General features: G+C 38.2%; 1 protein-coding gene across 3 annotated transcripts in view; it reads right to left on the reverse strand.

The window, feature by feature from the left end:
* The window catches only part of SPIDR (scaffold protein involved in DNA repair), a 198,857-nt gene that overhangs the window by 12,249 nt on the left and 163,448 nt on the right, over positions 1-23,160 (reverse strand). For all 3 annotated transcript variants that reach the window (XM_048939560.1, XM_048939561.1, XM_048939562.1), the window contains exons 11-14: positions 16,397-16,555; positions 5,611-5,698; positions 2,562-2,705; positions 2,405-2,464 (exon numbers count right to left, since the gene is read on the reverse strand). In XM_048939560.1, coding sequence (XP_048795517.1) covers positions 2,405-2,464; positions 2,562-2,705; positions 5,611-5,698; positions 16,397-16,555 — 451 coding nt within the window. The remainder of the gene's footprint in view (positions 1-2,404; positions 2,465-2,561; positions 2,706-5,610; positions 5,699-16,396; positions 16,556-23,160) is intronic.

Consider the following 23,160-nt stretch of genomic DNA (forward strand, 5'->3'; position numbering starts at 1 on the left):
CTACTGATTAAAAACCATAGGACATTTTAATACTACAATGATTGGAGAGACTCATATCACACAAGTATTTTATCCTTAAAGTTACATTTCCGTGGCACAAGGCAATGCATTGAGAACTCCAACTTTTTATCTTCAGTTAAATTCACACCTTGAAAAAGTTAACCGGACTAAAAATAACTTCTGCTTGTAATGGCAGCTCTGAGGGCAAATACAGTAATCAGGAGTAATGACAGATATAATTCATAACTCAGATATTATGGTTATGCCTTAACGTAAGTTGCCTAATGCATTTACATTATTTCTTTCCCTCATAACTACGTGCATTTGAGTACCTCCTCTGTGCAGATACCATTAAAGCAGCTTCAAAAGGAAGATGCTTTACAGCTGTCCCATGAGAATTACTAACACATTAAAAGCTGTCTTTCAGAAGAATCAGACAAAAAAAGCAAATAATAATAACAGCAAAAATTTCAACTTATATAAAATCATCATCTTGCTATGTGTGACAATTTGTTCTGAACAGAGAGGACACAACAGACAAATAGCAGCAGGACTGAGTTACAAGGAAGGACAGCTCCTTAACCACAGATGGAATATATTTCCCCATATTCCTTCTGTACCACAGTACAGATTCTGAGCAATAATAGAAGCATATTCCCATTCCTCCTTCACACAAACGAAGCATCTCAGAACACTGTTGTTTCAGTGTTTTATTAACACCACTTTTAAAGTATATTTGAATTAATTCATGTTGCAGATTATCTCTGCTAAATGAACTAAACCACAGTCCCTACCTCAGATATCATCACTGAATGATTTTGCACGTGAAGAATAAATCTTCTTGGGAAAGGTAACTGCAATTAACAAGCTCATAACTTTCTGGAAGGATTAGGCAAGCAATACACTAACAGCAGGTAAATACCATGAGCTTTCTAGAGCAGCAATGCAGGGTGTTACCGAGCGCTTACAAAGACGAGGAACTCCCATTGCTTTTCCAATACAGCTTTCAAAAAATTTATAAAAAATCATGCTGTTCACTCATGGAAATCTACTGCTTATAGTTCACCAAGCAAATTCAGGAAACAGCTAGTAAAACTTCAAGAAAGAAGGAATCACAGACTTCTTTCTTCTTGTTAGATGAATTTCTACTCTTCAAAGTCACATCTGTTCCTGCATTCTTCATCTTTTCTCTAATTTAGTGATGAAGTGATTCTACACAAGAATGTTGATGACCTCCAGTGTCTCAGATGTAGATGTTCCCTTATAAAAAAAATGCTTGGCTAGGATATCACTAGTCTGTAATTGATTTATTTCTGTTAATTGAACAGACGCCACAGAATTCCACATATGTACATGTCCTGCTAGCATGTACATTTCTGCTAGCAGCCTGAAGATCTCCCATTAAGCTATCCTAATTTTGCATATTTAAAAATACTCTGCTGTCACTTAGTACGAAGAAAGCACTGCTGAGTAGTAAGAGCTGCCCCTCTCACAAGCTAAAGCTACTCCCTGCCTAATAATCAAATCACAACTCATAGGCTGCTGAAGCAAGAGGAAAAGACCTACATCACATTTATGTCCCATACTGCTGGGAAGCATTCTCAACTATTTTGCTGTCTGTTCTGGAGTTTCTTTGTCTTTGGTTCATATGCTTTGATTCACGCTTTATTTTCTGTGGTGCTGATGGACAACTGCAAATTGTTTTCCCCAGAGCTAACTGTACTGAGGGTCCAGTTGCCAGGAAAAAGTAAATAAATCAGCAGCCAAAAAAATCCTTCAACTACTGAGGGAGTTAGCAACATTTCAAAAGGAAGTTGTAGCATAATTCAGAAAAAATCAGAAACAAATAAAATGCAATTACAAGCTTCCCAGCACAGCGTGGACGGCAGATGTATTTACCTAAAGTTCCTCCTTTCTACTTGTGGGACCCTGAAAGCCAAGTTTGCCCGAGGGGCTTCTGCTGAACAACAACAGTCCACCCACTTGTCTGCAAAGAGCAAAACTGTATCTTTATAAAACCATCACCAGTTACATTCTATACCAACTCAACTGACCGATAACTTTTCGCTGTGTACATCTAAGGACAGCACTTACCTACAAACTGATTTTAATTGCAAGACTAAATTACCTGTCTGTGAGCTCCTTTATTAGGGTGAAATATTACTTTGGGCTAGATGGCAATTTATTCAAATATAATTCACCTTCTAGAGTAAATGGTACTGAAACTGCAGTTCATTTTACCCACTCACAAGCATTTTGGACCTGGTGATCATTCTTCTCGCACAGCTCTTGAAGGTAATCCGGAAGGTTTTTTTACTCTCCCCTAAACAAGACAAACGCTGGCCTCTTCACATAAACGTTATGTTACTTTTATGCCAATTTCATTGCTAAACGAACAGATTACCTGTGGCCTTAGATACAGTACTCGTGCCCAAAAGCTACAACGTTCATGACAACCACCCATCTGAAAAAAACGGTACAAAAACAGGGAATGAGTCAAACATGGTAAGTGAAATTTAGGGGTACAAAACATCGGTTACCAGCCTTTGAAAGCAACTTACCTGAAGAATTTCCTTTAGATTATGCACAGTTGGTGGCTGGTACAATTTAGAAATCGTCTCTTCCTCATCCACTTCCATGTGTATTTCACCAGACTGAACAGTCAGAACATAACAGAAGCTGGGAGGAGGCAGATTAGTTGTCATCTATTAAAAAGGAAAGAAATGTGACCTTAAAAAAGGCATTTCAATTTGGCCAGTTAGTATTTTATAATAATGTCCTAAATGAACCACACAATTTTCTTATTAAGAGCGATGGGAAAACAAAATAATGACTGTCTGAAGTAGAAGCTGAGATAACAAAACAATATGCACAAATTCTAAGTGAAATCAGCCTGTGTATCATTCTTTCCCTAATCTGACATCGATCCTCATCACAAAAACATCTTGTGATTTGGCACGCTTGGCAAACACTGCAACTTTTTCAAGGTGACAGTGCTTGTTTTGCATTTTTTTAGTACGTGGTAGGGGTGCCCTGATTATTTATTTCTCATCATCCATAACTTTTCTGAGATTTGGGGACTTCTGCATGTGGGTGGGTTTTTGTGATAGTAAACAGCTGAAGAACTTTAAAAGCTGCTAAATTAAATCCAGGACAGCACAAGGAGATAATGAAGAACAGGAACTCAGCAACTACAAGTACTGCTTTTTTCGTGTTATGCTGAATTTTCTCTCCCCTTAAAAAGTATTGTGACATAACAACCCTATCTCCATTTAAAGAATGAGAAAGGCTTCTGAGAACTAAAAGATGCTACACTACAGTAATTTTTATTTTGGACTCGGTAAATATTCTTATAACATTGTTAGTTGTTAATAAAGCATTTCATTTAATACAATAAATACAAATCTGCTAAAGACAGCTGTATATCCATATCCAAATAATCTGTCTATAGCAAAAAAAAAAAAAAAAAAAAAAAAAAGGCACGAGCTCATTATTTGCCTCTGACAGCACTAAAAAAGATATGCAAGTCCGTGCCACAGATCTCTTTGCAGAAACTTCATCAAATAATTGGCAGTAAGATTTAGGCATTGTTGCTTAAATCACAGAATCACAGAATGACCTGGGTTGGAAGGGAACTTGAGGATCATGAATCTCCAACCCCCCACCACATGCAGGGATACCAACTCCCATGTAATACCAGACCAGGCTGCCCAGGGCTCCATCCAATCTGGCCTGGCTGAATGGGCCCAGCTCCCTCAGCCTGTCTTTGTAGGGGAGGTGCTCCAGCCCCTTGATCATCTTTGTGGCCCTCCTCTGGACCCTCTCCAACAGCTCCCTGTCTCTTTTGTACTGTGGGCTCTACACCTGGACACAGTATTCCAGGTGGGGCCTCACAAGAGCAGAGTAGAGGGGGACAATCACCTCCCTGTTCCTGCTGGTCACCTCTCTTTTGATGGAGCCCAGGATAACATTTGCTTTTCGAGCTGCAAGGGCACGCTGCTGGCTCATGTTAAGTTTCTCATCTATCAAGATCCCCAGGTCCTTCTCCACAGGGCTGCTTTCACGGACCACTCCTTCCAGCCTGTACGGATGCCTGGGATTCCTCCGTCCCAAGTGCAAAACTCTGCACTTTGCCGTGTTGAACCTCACCAGGCTCACCTGGGCCCACCTCTCTAGCCTCTCGAGGTCCCTCTGAATGGCATCCCTTCCTTCAACCATGTCAACAGCACCACTCAGCCTGGTGTCGGATGTGCTTTCAAAAACTATGTAAAACTATACTTCTTGTACAAGGTAAAATGTATCTCAGCTAAAAAACCTGCACTTCACCAAAAATTTGCAGAAGTAGAATACATCTTGATACCCTGTAGAATGGATTGATATTTAAACCTGTGGCAGAAGTGTAAACTGCATGATTATGGAAAGTTTTCATCATTTCTAGGTTGTCAATAAAATAGAGAAAAAGAAGAACAAATGAAAATAACAATGCTGAAGAATATTTAAAAGTTTTGCTCCGTCTGTGTAAATTTTCATTGTTGTCCACAGTATTTTAACATACAAAACAGTCCTCTCCTCTGAGACTTCTAAAATGTGTGGATGAAAGGGAGAATCAAAGCAAGAGTGGTAGTTTCATTCATTTCCAGTCTTGGTTTTATAACCAAGTTCTGAACTTCTTATTATTCAAAATAAATCCCTGTACAATCCCAATAACTCTGTAGATTGCAGCGAGAAGAATCTCAGAGTTCAGAAATAGCTACGAATAACTAGGAATATCCTCTTGCAAAGTCCTCTGTTTTTAAAATTTGTTTATTTCCAGATTTTTCTTCCTAGACTCTAAAATAAATTTTTAATACCAGAAACTTCCTCCCCTAAGAACAGCTGTAGAGGAACAGCTATAAGACAGCACAAGCACTTGGTTACCAAGATTCTCAAATGAGCTTTTCATTTCAGATGCCACTTGATTTGACAGAACTCCTTTTCAAATACAAAAGCTAATTAAATGAAAATTAAAGATGCAGTTTTGGATTGGAAAATGTATAATAACATACTTGAAATCTATTTTAATACTTCATGTTGGGAATTTTCACCACTTCCCAAAATCACAGAAACTTTTATTACTTTTAGTAGGCAATTTTCGTTCTTATGTTTTGACTGCCTTCACAACAGGATGGACAACTGTCAGCCAGAATCATCCTAACTGAAAAGAGACTCAATTCCATCAGTTGGTCTGTCCTCATGGGGACTAATCTTCAGAAGAGTGTTTTCAAATATAAGGCTGAAAAGTTCTTCAAAAGAATGTATCATTTATGCATGTAGATTTATCAAATAGCATGGAGCCAGCTGGTATCTTTTCCTCCTGTGAGGAGAGGAAATGAATAATTTGGCTGGATACTCTATCATTTTAGTTCTAGATGGTTAATAAAAGTTTGATTGCATCAGACTGGAAAGAAGCTGCTGATCCAGAGAGTCTCAGGTTGGCCTAGGATAGATGGTGGAACCAACAAAACAAACATCATTAGATAAAGAGAGAATCTGATTCCCCAGATATGTTACACTACTAAGAAAAACAGTAATTATAGTGAAAAAGTACATTTCCATAATAACAAGACTTACCATTTCAGAGTCTTGACTTTGTCCAGGAACTTTTACAGGCACTACTGGAGGCCACAAACTGTCTATCAGACTAAAAAGTCCTAACGCCCTTCAAAAAGACCAATAAAATTAGCTTTAGAGTGGTTTCCACTGTTAGATGCTGTACTATAAAGATTCATTAAGAAATACAATTTAAACCATTGCATGATTATGAAAACAATTTTAAATCATATTTGTTTTCTACAAGCTGGTTTTGATTTGGTCTAATTAAATCTCCATCATTTCTGCTGCATGGTGGAGAGGGAGGGAAGGGACACATCGCATACAGTGACTAGCAAGTCATATTTAATTCTTTCCCATGAACAGCCTGTGACATGGTAAAATCCAGGGCAAGTGGGGTATGTGCTAGTTTGGGAAGGACACAGACACCAGTACAACTTTGAAAAAATAGCTTTTAACTATTTAGCCGATAGCTTGAACAAAATGTTTTGCTTCTAACATCTTCATTTCTTGCTTTTCTCTAACACTGATTGCCACTGCTGTTAGGAAAGTTAGCAATGAGATAGGAGTAGAAAGACAGGCAAGATTTTGTTATCTGAAGTGTACCCATGCCTTAGAGTACAAATGTGCAAAGAACCATCCCCTTCCTATGCAGCTGCTCATTTGGTTATGATTCTTTTCTTTTGCAAGTTTTCCACCTTCAGTTTAGAAACAAACAAAATGAACAGCCCTGCATACTAAGATTAACTGCTGCAAACCCTTCAGCTTTCGCACGCAAAGCTGTGATGTGCAGCAGTTCAGTGGCTGGCTTGTTGGTTGATGTGTCATCCATGCAGTAAAAGCAGGAACATCCAAGGGAGAGGCCAAGAAAATAGCTGAGGGAGGGGAAAAAGCTACAGATAACCAACTTGAAGAGGCGTGCATTTTTGAGTTTAAGCTCTCTGTTATCTTGTCCTAGCTCTCTGTGCATGTTCTGTGTGGTTAAAGCAGAGATCTGGATTTTAACCCCACAGTGCCTCTGAGAACTGTCTATTTGTTCCTCCAATTATGAAAGCCACCACTTCCAAAACAATTCTAAAATGAAGTACAAAACTTGCTGAAGGTAATCTTAGGTTCTAACCAAAAGTGCTTTGAAGAAAAAAAGGCAGGCTCTTGTTCTTGACTGAAGCACATTGCAGTATGCTGCTTCTTTTCAAGGAGTAACAGATCTCCTTTAAAGTTCTGCTTTTAATTCACTTCTGCTTGAGCTTACCTAATTTCATATTTCCCTCACCCTTCTTTTCAGCCTTAAATGCTTGTGTTTTGGGTATCTAATGTCAGTCAGCTTCTTCCCATATTTTTTCATAAAGCAGCAGGTATCACATATGAGAATGCTAACAGTGATGCCTATGGACCAATACTATATGAATTTAAATCTCTGGGAGTGACTGAATCTCAGGGGACAATGCTTTCATTTTAAGATTTGGGTAACCAAATGACAGGTTAAAAAGATGCTGCTGCTGTCTGTAGTTGTGTTCCCCACAGTGATTCAGAGAGCAGGAACAGAAATATGCTACCCTTCTACAAAAGCGAGAGAAGAAAAAGGAAGAGAGAAGAAAAGAATTTGCTGACTTATATGGCATCATCATTCCTGTAAAAGGAAAAGGCTGAGTACAGAGCCTGAGGTTTTTGTTTTGCATTTTGTTTTTAGCAGAATATTACAACATACAAAGCAAGTCTTCTTAGGTATTAATCAGACTTTAAAGCAAAAATGACCACATCTCAATTTCTTGACAAGGCGGCATTTTCAGTCTTCTACCATACAGAAAAGATCCTTCTCTGTATTTGCAGGAGGGCCAGTGCCCAGTGGAGCAAACTGCCCTTGTTAAGTGGGACACAAGGAAGGAGAAGTACTGAAGCAGAGAGCTTCTGTGTGACAAAGGAAGCTAAACAAGTGATGTTACTCACTTGACACTGAGTATATGGGCAGGATATGTATAATAGCATGCTGCAAATTTTGTGTTTGTTTGTATATGTGCATTCAGAAATCATGTATTTATCATCTTGGAGTCCAGATATAATCACATCTCTGCACAGACCTTACATTGATCTACCAGTGAAAATCTGTGTTTTTAAGTTTGCACAAGCAATATGGAGCTATCTCCCAGTCTTTAGTGCTCCTCTAGCTTGCAACTCAATGTCAGAACATCTATGACAGTATTGTGTCCTTTTGGAGGAGTTCATAAACTGCTTGAGCTAGAAGTACTTAATTATTACTGAATTACAGTATTTGTTTACAAACAGGGGGAGGAGCAGCACTGTGCAGTGAGTGTCTCCTAAACATCTTGGACTCATCCTTCTCTTTGACTCCAGTCAGGCAAACCACAAGTACATTTGCCACCCAAAGGATGTGCAAGTTCCAAGACACATCATGCAGGGATGAGGGGATTCTCCTCTGTAGAAAGGGGAGTTCTGCCCTTGAGCTGTCCCTGATGGGCCCAGGAATGTATCAGTCAGAGTCCCTGGTGAGGGGCTCCCCTTAACTTCACCCACTCCCATGCTCCCAAGAAAATTAACTCTCTCTTTACACTTATGGACTTTGACTTGCAGAAGGATGAATGGGGGAGGGGAGGGGAGGGGAGGGAGGCAACCACAGTGGAGAAATGGCAAGACATTGTGTCCTCCTCTGCAGAAAATCATTATCCTTGTGGAAATAATAAAATTCATTCTCTTTATTGGGCATGCAACACTCAAATCCCACTTCAATCTGACTTGAACAATGGGTTATTTTATCCAATAAATGTATCCTTCTTCAGATGTAGAATCGGGACAAGAGATGAACAGCTGGCTCTGTGCTACAGTGAGGAAACTTGGTTAGCCCTGATGTGCACAAAGAACCTTTCTCATTACAGAAGGCAAAATAAAAACCTAATGATTTAGATCCATGAGAGTAATCACTAGTCACTATTTCAAAAAATATATGTAATATTTTTATGACAACAGTATAGACTTCTAAAAAAATGAAGAATAAGAAGTGAAAAGAAACAAGCACACGATTAGAAGAAGAATTTTTAACCATTAAAATACTAAAATATTTTAATTATTAACATTTGTATTACTGAGATGACAAGGACTTTATTGTAATATTCTATAATCTTCCTTCAAAAAAAAACCAAGACTGAATCCAGGAAACAGACAGAAGTTACCTCAGATTCTAAATAAAAGATTAAATCTTCTAATAGCATGCCAAACTGCAATTGTCTGTTTGATAAAAATCTTTTTGACCCATACAAAATATGTATCCGTCCTGTACTTATCATTGACATAGCAAGATCACAAGTAATCCAACAGAGTTTTAAAATATTGACTTTTGCAGAAGTGTGGACCTTGGACAGACAGGTCCTCCACGTACAGGTACACTTCTCTCCTGTAAATCAACACCTTTAAGGTTTGCTAAAACACAATGATACTGTTATATATAACATCTGTGTGTATACACACAGACGTGAGCATGTACATATGACATAGGCTGTTGGCAAAATAATTATTTTTAGTATTCTAGATTATTTTTATTATTCAATATGCTTAAAATACGTCCTCTTAGATTTTGCTTGCTAAAATGTCTTTTCTGTGTATCAATAAGTGCAAACTGCGTGTTATGTACCCAGACAGCAATCAGAACATTTTAAAGATTGCCCATGACTGAGAAAATGCAAAATATGCTTGCAGCACGTGCAGGAATTAATCCTGACCTATTAGCAAATCATCCTGTCTGATAGTTGCACTACTTGCTGGAGAGTGATTGATACTAACAAAATAGCATTTACTTTTCCATCCAATAATTCTTGTCATAGATGATGACTGTGCTGCCCAGTACACAATAAGTTGCTTTCTTTTGCTCACCTAACTATCTTCTTTAATTTCACAGCTCAGTAGATAAGAGAAGTTACCTTCTACTAGCCTTCCTAGCTTGTTCTGCCCTTCACTGTGAAGTCAAATGGCATACATTCATATGTGCACACAAACACATATGTTTGCCCTATGATTTTTGATAAAAAAACATACAAATTAAAAAGTCCTTGCAGTTATACTTAGAAACCTGGTAAATTACAAATCTGTATCTACAGTCTCATTACATCCCTGATCCCGTGGACATTTCATACTATAAGTTACACTGAAAAAGTCAAACAACTTGGAATTTTCAGAGCAGTGTTTCACTGGTTTTCTGTTTCTTAAGTTACAGTAAGCAGTTACAGTGTCAAACAATACTCTCATCTGAACTGGGCAGATTTTGTTTGTTTCTCTCACAAGCATGAAGTTTCATCTACAGTTCTGGTCCAGAAGCGGTGCGTGTAATGTGCCTGACTCAATTTTTAAACAGTACAGATACACAGCTATGATTTTTGAGCACAAAGCAGCTTATAGTTTGGTAGATTTTTCCATTTTAATAACAACCCCACAGAATACATCAGAAACACCAAAGACGATCTAGGAAGAAAACAATGCCTCTAACTAGGAAAGAAGACTAAATAGAGGAGAGGAAGAAGATAAGATTCTCCTCCAATATCTTCCACAGCTTTGACTTAGCACTTCTCTGTTTCCTGCTCTGTTTCTCTTCCAATTTTAAATCTGAATGCAAACAGTTTTCTTTCAGCATTATTACTGTTGCAGACTCAATGTTAAGAACTCACAAATAAAGCAACTCTTAGCCCTCTGTGAAACTTTACTCAACATTGGAAAGAAATTCACTAGAAATCGCATAGGATGCATGACCCTGAACTACCAAGAGACAAGCAATCCAATCATAATGGTGATGCTGGAAGCTACCTTTCCATCTAATTTACATACTAAGATCTGACAGTACACAACCTATGCAACATTGTGTTTTCTCAGACTTGCATCTGAGAACAAGCAACAGAAAAATAAGGTAAAAAACAGAGCCTATTAAACTAGCATCTCAGTTAAAATACAGATACATTAAATCACTTTGTTGACAAAATTATTAATATGCTTTAATAACTATCTTCTGTAATACACTAGAATTTATCCATGCTATATTAAAACACCAAAATTCTAAGATAAAACTTTTCCTACACTATGAGTATGCCTGTTTCACCCTGCAGTGCTGGTTACTGAACAGACTCATGACAGAAGTACTGAATATGCAAAGCAGCAGTCACTGCTTGTTAAAGAGCACAAAGCCACGGAAAAAACCCTCTGATTTTCTCATGCATAATCAGTCATTAAAATAATAATATATATACACATTAAAAACTTTAATGTAATTACTTAAATTATGCTGTAAGTGGAACTCAGCTTTTAACCACAGCAATTACTGAAGTGTTTCAGGACCTCAAAACCTCAGAGATGTGGGTGGCTCTTTTAGATGGCAGTCTCTTTGGAAGCGGGAAAACCAAAGGAAGGAAGTTATGACTTCCTTGCTCTGTGGAGAAGTCTTACTATTACATTTCCTGTCAACGTCTACCAGTTGAAACGCTTTGTTTTGTAACAGTTAGCAGTGGTCCTACACTTCTAAATGTAAAACAACATCGAAAAGAAAGCATACAGTCACAGAATCATAGGGGTTGGAAGAGACCTCAAGAGATCACCGAGTCCAGCCTCCCTGCTAAAGCAGGTTTCCTACAATAGGCCACAAAGGTAGGCATCCAGATGAGTCTCGGATATCCCCACAGAAGGAGACTCCACAACCTCTCTGGGTAACCTGTTCCAGTGCTCCGCCATCCTTACTGCAAAGAAGTTCTTCTGCATGTTTGTAAGGAACTTCCTATTTTAGGCCATTACTCCTTGTTCTATCATTATGCACCACCAAAAAGAACTTGGCCTCATCCATTTGCCACTCATCTCTCTTAAGATATTCATAAACATTAATTAGTTCTCCCCTCTGTCTTCTTTTCCTCAGGCTGAACAGACCCAGGTTACTCAGCCTTTCCTCATATAGGAGATGTTCCAGGCCATTAATCATCTTTCTGACCCTCTTCTAGATTCCTTCTAGGAGATCCCTGTCTTTTTTGGACTGGGGAGCCCAGACCTGGGCACAGTAGTCCAAATGTGGTCTCATCAGGGCTGAGTAGAGGGGGAAGATCCCTTGACCTGCTGGCCACACTGTTGTTACTGCACACCAGGATACCATTGGCCCTCTTCGTCACAAGGGCACACTGCTGGCTCATGTTTAATCTGTTGTCTACGAGAATATCCAGGTCCTTCTCCACAGAGGTCCTTTCCAGTAGGTCATCCCCTAACCTGTACTGATGCATGCAGTTATTCCTCCCCAGGTGCAAGACTTGCTCTTGTTGAACCTAACCAGGTTCCTCCCTACCCAACTCTCCAGTGTGTCCAGTTCTCACTGAAAGGTAGCACAGCCTTCAGGCATGCCAGACACTCCTCCCATCTTTGTATCGTCAACAGACTTGCTAAGGGTGAACTCTATACCTTCATCCAGGTCGTTGATGAAGATGTTGAACAAGATCTGACCCATTACCAACCCCTGGGGAACACAGCTAGTTACAGGCCTCCAATCAACTTTGTGCTGCTGATGACAACCCTCTGAACTCTGCCAGCCAGCCAGTTCTCAATCTATCTCACCGCTCTCTCATCTATCCCACACTTTCTAAGTTTCATAACAAGTATGTTGTGGGAGATTGTGCCAAACACCTTGCTGAAGTCAGGGTACACACACAACAGACACTACTCTCCCTCCATCTACCCAGCCAGCTCAGGAAAAAAAAAAAAAAAAAAAAAAAAAAAAAAAAAAAAAAAAAAAAAAAAAAGAAGAAGAAAAAAAAAAGAGCAGAGGAAAAAAATGATTTGTACAGACCAGAGAATTATGAGACTGAAATAAAAAAGAAAAAAAAGAGGGGAAAAAAAAGAAAATGGTGACCAGTACCACAGATTGGGATTAATCATAGAATCATAGAGTGGGTTGGTGTGGAAGATACCTTAAAGGTCACCTAGCTCCAATCTCCAAATGTGGGCAGGGACACCTCCCCTTAGACCAGGCTGCCCAAAGCCCCAACCAACTTATTGCATGCTGCACTCATAAAGATCTGCACCAGCAGAAGTGACAAACTGTCACTGCTGCCACTGCTGAAACGCACCATCCTCCACTCACCGCGCTCACTTCCATGGTTGGTCCCCATAAACATTCAGCAAGCTTCAATGAATGTCAGTGGGTGCCATTTTTCCCTCACGGAGGAATTCAGTTCCACACCTTTGCTTCATACGCCCTCCCACATCAGACACCATTACATCAGACTGCCCCTATTCTGCCATCTGCCACATGGCAACAAAAATGTAATGAAATATTGGTGGGAATGTTGAACCTCTACTGCCATACCACCAATGTCCACCTCTGACATCATGGTCTGTTATAATAAAACAGGAGGAGGCATTACTTTTAAAGCAGTCCTTGTATATGTAGATTTTAGCAATATCCATGCAATATTCTCATCTTTTTTTTCCTTCTTTTTTTTTTTTTTTTTTTTTTTTTTTTAACTTTTCCAACATTTTTTTATCTAGGGACAAAATTGGCACTGACACCCTGCATTAATTATATTTTACAGTAAAGCATTTTCCCTCTTTCATTTTTGAATTGGTGTAATTTTTCTGTCCTGCTGGATATAAACTCCTCATCTTTCAACCTTGTAAATAAGTATTAGGAGAAGAATATAGTATGTCTGCTATACTCAGTAGTAAAACAAGTCAGTGCTTGGCAAATCAGGTGAAAGTTCACAGATTATCAAAACACAAAATATTCCGTGTGGAACTCTGGTCAGGGATAATAACATAAAGGTAATATTTTTTTGCTACTAAAGATAAATGTATAACTACAAAGTTCATCCTAGTTCATTGAGATCAGTTTATAGTAGGAAGCAGCAGACTATGCCAATTTATAGTTTATTTATTCCTGAGACATTTTAGTGAGTGCTCAGTCCCTGTATCTAATTGCATCCATTTAGTTACTGGTTATACTGGACATGCTGAAACAAATGGTCAAAATGGGAAGGTTACCTATTAGTTGAAATGCATGCATTTTTAGCCAGTATTTCCATCTCTAGCAGTACACCATAGAAATCTCACCTCCTCTTTCTCAAGGGGCTAAATTTATAAGGTTGACATATGAAGCAGTAAGAGGGCAAGAGATAGAAAGGCTCAAAAATCACCAGTGGCAGATCAATAAACATTTGGCTGTAGTTCTTATCCCACTTTTGTTTTGGAACACAAAGGTTTTCCTATTGGGAGAAGAAAAGGGTTTGGTTCCTCCGGTCCACCTCACAGTACAAGTTCATTTCAAAAATCAAGTCAGGTTTACAGCCAGGTTATTGCCTAGATGCAAACTATCCTTTATTATAGATTTTTTGTCACTGAAATGCAAATTCAGTTCACAATAGTGACTTTGAAATTGTATTTACTGGAATTATGTTAAATAGTACTTTAAATTAAATACTTGATGATGAGGATGAATGATGGCCTGGAACATATTTCAACAGTAACAGTATTCTATTGTTAAAAAACTTTGAGAACTTTTAGAATCTGATAAATGCAAATCTCTTCTGTCTAACAGAATGACTGAGGAAGCTCCTTGTCTCCATAAGAGACATTACAGTACACGTGACAACAGGCACATGTGGGATCTTATTAGCCATTCTTGATCTTCTCCAGATCATGTGCTACAAAGGCAGAAAAAAAGAAGACTTGTATTTCCCTCATATTTCCTACATTTTATTCCCTTTTATCTATTTTAAAAGTCACTGTCAAACTCCAGGAAACAAACAGTTTAAAAGCCATCTCCTTCCAAACAATAATTGGTGTTCCGGAAGGGGGAAAAAAAATAACAAATGTGTTTCTTGCAGGGCAGACCACAGAGTTGTTCTTCACTCATGTTCTACAAGCCAAGGTTGGGAACTTTACAGGCATATCCCATCATGTGCTCAGATATACCACTGGCTCTTGAAACGCATTTATGCAGCAGCAATGAGTTCTACAGCCCAATTATACTCTGCATGAATAAGTGCTCCCTTATATTCATTTCAGCTATGGCTTGACTGTGGTTTCCATCACACCTAGATTGACACAAAACATGTCCTGACACTTAAAAGTAATAGCAAGTTATAAAACAGAACTTAAGCTAAAACAATTAGGAAAGAAAGGACAGCAATCCCCCCACCCACCCAACTTGTACACTGAAATCACGTTTAACCACCGCTCTGTCCCTGAAGCTACACTGGCCATTTTCTTTTCATGTTTTCTAGCACGGTTACCACCAGCACAGCTCCAGCTGAGCCACCAGCATTTTCAGCAGTGTGTTTTCTAATCATCCTCAGAATAGCCAGAAGTAAGTTACTGCTGCTTTGAAAGAGAATTTACATTAGAAAAAGTCTGTCTCTTATTAGCTAGGCTGAGTACTGGAAACACCAGCAGCCAGTTGTAAAACTTCATTTGTATCCAGAATTCCAAAGCCATTATTTAATTTGTTTGGAAAAAATGTAACTTGAAAAAAAAAAAAAAAAAGCCAACAAAATAATTAAATAAGAAGACGTGTTTGTTATTAAAGATCCATAAAAATGCAAGTAGGCTTGAAATCCAAAGGATCTGAAAATTAACACTGCAAGTACATAAAAAGAGAAGCATACTGAATAGGGCTGGCTGGGAAACAACAATTCCATTTTGCTAAACATTTCAAGGCTTTGAAATTTGTTTTTGTTCCAGTATGAAACAAAAATGAGACTTTCTGAAAGTTTTCATGAAATGAAAAAGAGAGAGAGTATTCACTCCCTCTGGACCTGAAAAAATCTTCCCAGTAAAATTGTCTCCAAAATAGATAAAGTTTCTGTGAAAGTTTCTGGTTTTGATGAAACAGCATTTTTTCGACAGGAAAAAAGTGTCAGATGAAATATTATAGCCATTCTAATAGCAAAGGCTTATCGAGATAGGATGTTTTTACCAGAATAAATCATGTTGAGAATTAAACCAATCTAGTAACATTTATATAGCTCCCCATGTGGATACTATATCGATTCCCATGGAAAGATACTCTAAAAGATAACTCTGTAAGATCTACTTAAAGTGGAGTTGTTTTTTCATCTAACATATTTAATACATTTTATTTTAAGAAAGTAGAAGAAATCAAAGAATTAGCAAAATGAAGGAGGTACCATAACATCTATTTATTAATTAGTTGTGGGGATTTTTCTGAAAGTCTGTGGGTGCTCTTATTCCAAAACAGGAATGCTTTTATCATTCGAGAGGGTTTTTCGGTGTTAGGTTTGTTTGCTTTGTTGTTTTTTTTTTTTTTTTAATTTTTCTTTAGAGACACTTTAACTGTGCTTTCAAAAATGTATAGGCCTTACTGAATTAAGCTCCCAAATACCAAGGAAAAATCTTTTCTTGAAACTTCAACTCAGACTAAAAAGAACAGAAAAACAGAAGAAAAAAAACCCCAACATATTGTAATAAACAGCTTTGCAAAGAAGAGAGATGAACTAACATTTTTAAGTCTTTGAATCTACTGAAGAGGAAGAAAATTCCTATTTTATGAACCACTGCATAAGGTAATTCTTCTAAATTCTGTTCTCTGCTAAGTCTGTTTTTGTGTGTCAGCTTATTGACACTGATTTAGGAATACGATTGGCTCAAGTGCAATTGGATCCAGCTGATGCCTACTTGATGCCCTAAAAATGGCAATGAGGATATTTAATTGAACAGAACCTGATTCAGTTGTTCCAAAGAATACTGACCACATAAATAATTAAATGGAAGATCACCACTGCCTGCCACAGCACTCAACACACTCTTCTCAAATTGTTCTCACCTTCCTCTTGTCGTTCTTTGCAAAATTTTCATTCCAGCTAAACAGCAGAATTTTCCCTCCCATCTCTTGCAGTACTGCTCAAGGTCTTTTGCAGAATCCAGACACTGTAGCTGTACTTCACTGAACATGCCATAGGCATCCTGGACAAGGAGGCATAACCTGTAAAACATTCCTGTTACTCATTTATTCATGTTCATAACAAAATGAACAAACTTATCCTCTACAACATCTGAAGAAATCCTACCAAATAATGAATACTAGTACTAGTATCAGTAAACAAAACCAATATCATCAAAGGTTTTCTTGTATATATCTGCAGGAGGTAACATATAAAAGAGAAGTCTTACTGAAATTTACAACAAGGTCCTTCCATTCAGGATGAGAGAATCTAACTGCTAAACAATATATGCTTCTTGTATCTATAAAGAAAGTCATATTTTTGCCTACGTTGAGGTGAATTTTTCAGTGCAGACAAAGCAATGATGCAAACGTATATATGTGTATAAATACAAAAATATCTACTTCAAAATAAATAAAGGAACATATTTGACAAGTAATAATCACAAATGTTGAAACTGGTAAAGCAAGCGCAACATTTTTTCTGACTTCAAAAGAGTTCTGATGGTTCAAGACAATGAAATGTCAATTTTATTACATTTTGAAAAAAAACCAACATGAGTAAATTCAATATTGGGTATGGAAAAAGTCCAGAGGGACTATTTTAAGGAGGTAATTAAAAAACCTGCTAAACAAACAATTTGATTCAAGTAATCTATGGAATCGGAGCTGGGAACCATTGCTTAACCAACTTGTTGGCATTTCAAGATATTACCATCGTAGCAGATAAGGCAAAATCCAGGGGATGTCATACATTTAGACAGACGAAAATGCACTTCACAAGGTTGTGCACCTGAGATGAGTCACAACAATAGCTTGAGTCATGGAGGAAGGAGGGTGCTGTCGACAAGGTGGGCTTAACTGCCCGCCAGAAAAAACAGTTAAACATGGAAACTTTTCAAACAGCAACAAGAAATAGCTTTGAGGGTAGCACACATCTTTCCTTATTTCTAAATAAAACTCAGGAGTGTAGTAAGCAGCAGAATTCCACAACAACTTACTTCAGCAGAGGACCAGAAGACCTACGGAGGCCTTTCCAACCTCAACCATTCTGTGATTCAGTTCATTTCAAGAGTTGATGCCAAAACTACCTTCTTCAGAGAAGTACCATTGTTCACAACAAGCCAACCCCAAATGCTTTTGGAGAACGCTACGTAATTTGCTATACGCATCCCAAAAACATCCAACAGTAGTCATTATATCTCTAAAAACTAATTTCAAATGAAATGAGCTCCTATACATCTCTGTAGGAAATCTTACATTTTTTCAGTAGGGAGATTTAGGCACACAAAAGACCATTAATTATGGTCTTATTAATAATTAATTATATTAATTATGGTTTCCTTGTTCATTATGAACTAATTTTTTCTATATTCTACAGAGGATACAACTTTCTGAAGCCTTTAGAGATTAGTAGATGCTCAAGCACAAGCTATAAGTTTACATTTTTTTAAATGCAAGTGCTGGTTTTGAGGACGAGAGAATGGCAGGACTGAGCACAGATGAAGGCCCCATATTTTCTCTGTATCTATAACTATAAGGGTTACACAAAATCTTCACCTGGCAAAGCAAAGCAACCTTATGTACAACTCCTCCATAGCCTGGCAATGTTGGGATGTCTTTCACAGCCATGGAACACTGCCTTTATCTTGAGCAATGACAAACAAGAAGAAAACAAGTGTTGTTGTGAAGCATGGGGCTGGAAGGATACATATCCCAATTTATGGTATGAGCATTGCTCCCAGCTTAGACAAGTGTGTGACTGGCCTAACACAAAACTGTCTTAAGTAACTTTATCCCTAGCTTCATTTTCTCTGTAAAACACTCAGTGAGATCCCTGTGGATTGGTATCACACAATCATCTTGAACTCAACAAAACGAAGACTGTTATGCTATGGCTATGACAGCACAGAAGCACAACAACCAACGTTGCTTGCCATGTTAGGGCTTTGCAGTCACTTACAGTTCTGTTAAGTTTTAACTGATTGGACTGAAACTTCTTTGCTGTTGTTTTGTTTGGAAAACCAAAGCTAACGCGCTCTAGACTTTTCTGAAAACCAGACTGAAGAGAACAGAAAAAAAAAAAAAATCAAAGTTTTGTTTATACTAGCAAAACGTTCAGTGACTTCTAATTGTGAAAAATCAGGCCTTCATATCTTGGAGCAAGCAAGGGCCAACTGAGCTAGTGTCTTAGATCCAATCAGTTCAGCAGTCTGTTAACTGATCGCTGGAATTTCTCCTGTCTTTAGTGAGAAATTACTGAACGCAAGTAGGCCTCAGACTAGCTGGCACCATGCTCACATTAAGTCCCCTGGGACACATTAATTGCCCAAATAAAATTAACTCAGTTGGTGCCGAATATATCAAGCCACTGAAAGTGCATTTCCCTCATCCTTTTAAGCCAAGCAAAGAGGTGGTTGCTCTCAGACATGGAAATCTCAACTTCCCAGCTTCCAGCCTGCACATTTCCAGCCCTTCATGGTGACAACCATGGTGTCTCCTGGCTAGCGCAGGAGACAGATCTAATAATAACAACAAAAAAAATACTGTAGTCTAATAATAGAGTCAAACAATAACAATAATAGTATAATAAAAATATATAATAAACTTTATAATCATCCTCTGATTATAATCTATATCTCTGTATCTCTAATCATCAGCTCCCAGACAATGAACTCACTGAAATTAAACTCCAAGTTGCACAGAGTACTACTTCTAGATGAGGATGCATTATATGCAGTGTTAGGGGCTGAAGCTCCCACTCCAGCTTCTAGAGTATGCAGCACAACATCCTAGGTCAAATGATGGGGGAATGGTCATCAGATGACCAAGCTTGATATATAGAAGTAAAGGAAGAAGTATGTAACTTGATGCTCATAGCACTAATGTGCCCATTCATACTAGGAACATGTTCATGATTATTGGTGTAATGAAAAAAATAAAACTGAGCAGCAGATCCTCTTGCCCCAGACTCAAATCACTTGTTGTATTAGGATCACACGTGAGCAGACACTTAATATATTGCTACACTCACTTTAACAGCATCCAAAGTAAACATGATTTCTCTACAGCATGAATTTAAAATGAAATTAATATATCCATTCATCTGGAAGACAGAATTTCAGAAATAATCTTGAGATTCCTGATTTTTAGTCCGAAAGATGAGGAACATCCCAGACAAACTCTACTTTGAAGCTCACTGCCAGGATGAAAACCTATGTCTGACTTACAAGACAAGACACAAATTCAAACTGAATACTTGACCCCAGGAATTAAACACTTATGTTTTGTGCATAGCTATTAAAAATTCTTTTTCCATAAAATGCAGCATTTGTACTGAATCGGTTAATCAGTGAGAACATACCTTTACCAATGGCAAATGTGTTACCGAATTGTTAGAAAAAGGGAGAATATTGCCATTTTTTATCAGAGGTACTCATGCAATTAGGAAATTAAGGTCATCTTCATTTCCGAGACAACGGGATGAAACCCCATACAAGATGTGAATTTAAAATATGGCATTGGAAACATGATTTTTTCATGTAAAGGAGCAGATAATTCACTCCAGGAGTGAAGGGTGGCAGGAAAAGCAGTAGAGGAGTGAATGCAGACTAAGGAAAAGGTGAAATATGACTCACTGGTTATAACAAAGGGGTGAAGATAGGGGAACGATAAGAAAGTGAGGCAGAAATTAGCCTTATTTTTTTTAAAGTAATGGCACAATAAGTCTCATGCAAAAGCTTGGGAAAATTTTGTTCATTTGCTAATAGCCTGGAGCAAAGATTAGGGGCTAGGGGAAGACAAGACTGATTACTCTGCGTTATTTTTATGACGGTGCTAATATTTAGGACAAAATGGCTCCCAGTCGAAATCTGGAGAGGATTACAGGATTACACCGTCATGCTGTTCTCCTTAGTTAGTCACTCTTTCTGGGTACAGAGAGCAAGTTTCTGGTTTGGGTTGGTTTTTTTTGTTGGTTTTTTTTTGTTTGTTTGTTTCCTAATACTTTTATACACATGAAAAACCATATCTGTGCACATTGCTGCCTTGTATCAGGCAGGTAACTTTCCGGAGAGGTCAGAATGACTAAAAAGCTTAAGCTTTCATGCCTTCCAGCCTCCTCGGTGGTTAGTAGAAAAGAATAAGAAAAACGATTACCTGAAGAGATGACACAAGCAAGAAGGCAAAAACTGACTGATGGTGCAGTGGATTGCATTCACTAGGGTGCATTCATAGAGTCTTGTGAAAACAAACAGCAGACATTTATCATAAACAGATTTGAACTAACAAGTAACTGTTTTGCCCTAGGACAGGAAGACAGCCATATGGATCATACAAGCTTTCTTCTGTGCACGGCTAAGCTATGAAGTCCAGCTGAAGGAGCATGACCAGCAGACAAATGCAATGATAAATGCGGTGATCAGAAGGGACTTATTGTTCTGATGGAAAGAAAGGAAAGAATCAGGGAAATGTCTGCAAACGAACTACATTGTATCAGCCCTGATATTTGCTCAGTCTTTATCTCAACCACCCCCGAGACAGTTGTTGCTTCTTTTCTTTGTGTGACAGAAGGACTTATCTCTGAGGCGCGGTCCTCGTAGAGGCATAAAGCACACATAAACAAAACTCCCCTCTCTCTTAATCTCCAGAGGCACAACACTACCTACACAATTCCAATCCAGCAACTTGTCTGGTCAAGTCTCAAGGTGGAGCTGGTTAACTCCTGCTAATATGGCTCAGATTCAAACTGTAACCTGCAGGACACCACCCTACAGGGATTTGATGTATTCCTACCTTACACAGACCTTGAACACCTGTATTACCTCAGAAAAATCAAAGCTCAGTTCACTCGTCTAAAAACAGAGGATAGCTATCTATTTCCCTCGTCCTCCATATCAGTAGAGGGATTTCCCTATTAAAAGCCCCATATTCACTGGATCCGATCTAAACTGCTACATGTTCCCTTTCAAAAGCTACCTGACACAGCCTTCCTCATCCTCTGAAGATTCAGAATACTCTGTCCAAAATCCATGCCATTCGCTGTCACTAAACAAAAGCTCCAAGGAGCTGCAGTAACTGTGGATTGAATGGAGTTGGACTAGATGGCCTTCAGAGGTCCCCTCCAACTGTAAGGATTATAAAAATGTATGATATAGCCTTTCTGTACATAGGTCACAGATGCATAGAAGAAAACATAAACATCACTATTTCCAATTCATAAGGGCTCAAAGACTTCTGATCCAAGTACAGACATTCCCAGCACCTAAGCTGGTGCTCTGATTTGAAACTTGAGGTAACCAAAATGAAAATCGGAGGTTTAAAATAACTGAGAAGCAGGGTTTACGACCAATTTTTACTAGACATTTATGGAAGCACCAAGAAGGAAACAGAGAAGAGGGTTCAAGAATGTTGGATCTGGCAGAGAGGGAACAGAGCACACAGCTGCCACTGGACACACAAGTTCTCCAGCTAGAGATAGCCTATCTTTAAAATGGATTGGTGGGAACTGCACATGTGACAGGATTACAACCAGGGAAATAAGCAAGTCTTATCTCAGCATCTAAAATAGAAAATATGTAGCAGAGGCCTCCTCGGTCTCAGGAAAGGAATCTTTTCTTCGCAGATGGTTCTCAACATGAGCATAACAGAATATTTACACACCACCCTTTGCAAATAACTCCCTACAGTAACTATACCAAACTCACCATTTTGTATTTTCCTTTGTTTTTAATTCCATTTTTCATATGTATGTTAAAAATAAAATGTAAAAAAATGAAAAATAGCATGAGAGTAGAAAGTAACAGTTGCTTATTTTTATTCACCTCTTTGAATAGTCAACTGCTTCAATACAGACTGCAAAAATCAAATCTAACTTCCACAGAGTCTTTCAGGAACCTCCACATGCTTACTGCTTTCTCCATTTCTTCATTTGGGTTCGTTCTTCCACCTACTATTTTCTCTCTACAACGTGAAGAAGCACATACCTTCCATTGTGAGCTACTTTTGTGGGAAACTGCTTTCACACGTAGGAAGAGTCCTGTATGAGCCAAGCATAACAGCACACCTGCCTTTTTAATGCACAACATGCACATTTTGAATGGAGCTCCACACTGCAGCTTTCTGACTCAAAATGTGGAACACCAACTGCTTTGTGAGAACTACTTACAAACCCTTGCGAATGGATGTAAAACAAAATCAGACGGGTTTTGATATGTGCAGTGATGACCACGGCTTCACAACTGACAACTTTTCAGCATAACCCTGTTCTCCTACAAAGTTTTCCAATGGCACCAAATGAACTTCTTAAACTTCCCATCACACACTGTCTCTAAATGCACTTTCGAATCCTTAAATCATTGATCTGTCTTATCTGCAAGCAAAATTTTACTTTTAAAACTAAACAAAACATTTAAAATGATAAAATGGCATTCCCACCATCCACATAAATGCAATATATAAATTATAGCCTAAGCTATAATTTCAGTTATAGATCTGCAATTGACAAATATTTCCAATATCACAACAAAACTTCAGTTATGTCATATTCATAAATGAATACGAAAGTTTTGCTATATCAATAGTTTTAATTAAAAGTAACTATACAATATAAAAAATAATATAGCAACAGTTGGTTTGGAAGACAGGAA

This window comes from Lagopus muta, chromosome 3 (genome assembly GCF_023343835.1).
Source record: "Lagopus muta isolate bLagMut1 chromosome 3, bLagMut1 primary, whole genome shotgun sequence".
Lineage (NCBI taxonomy): Eukaryota > Metazoa > Chordata > Aves > Galliformes > Phasianidae > Lagopus > Lagopus muta.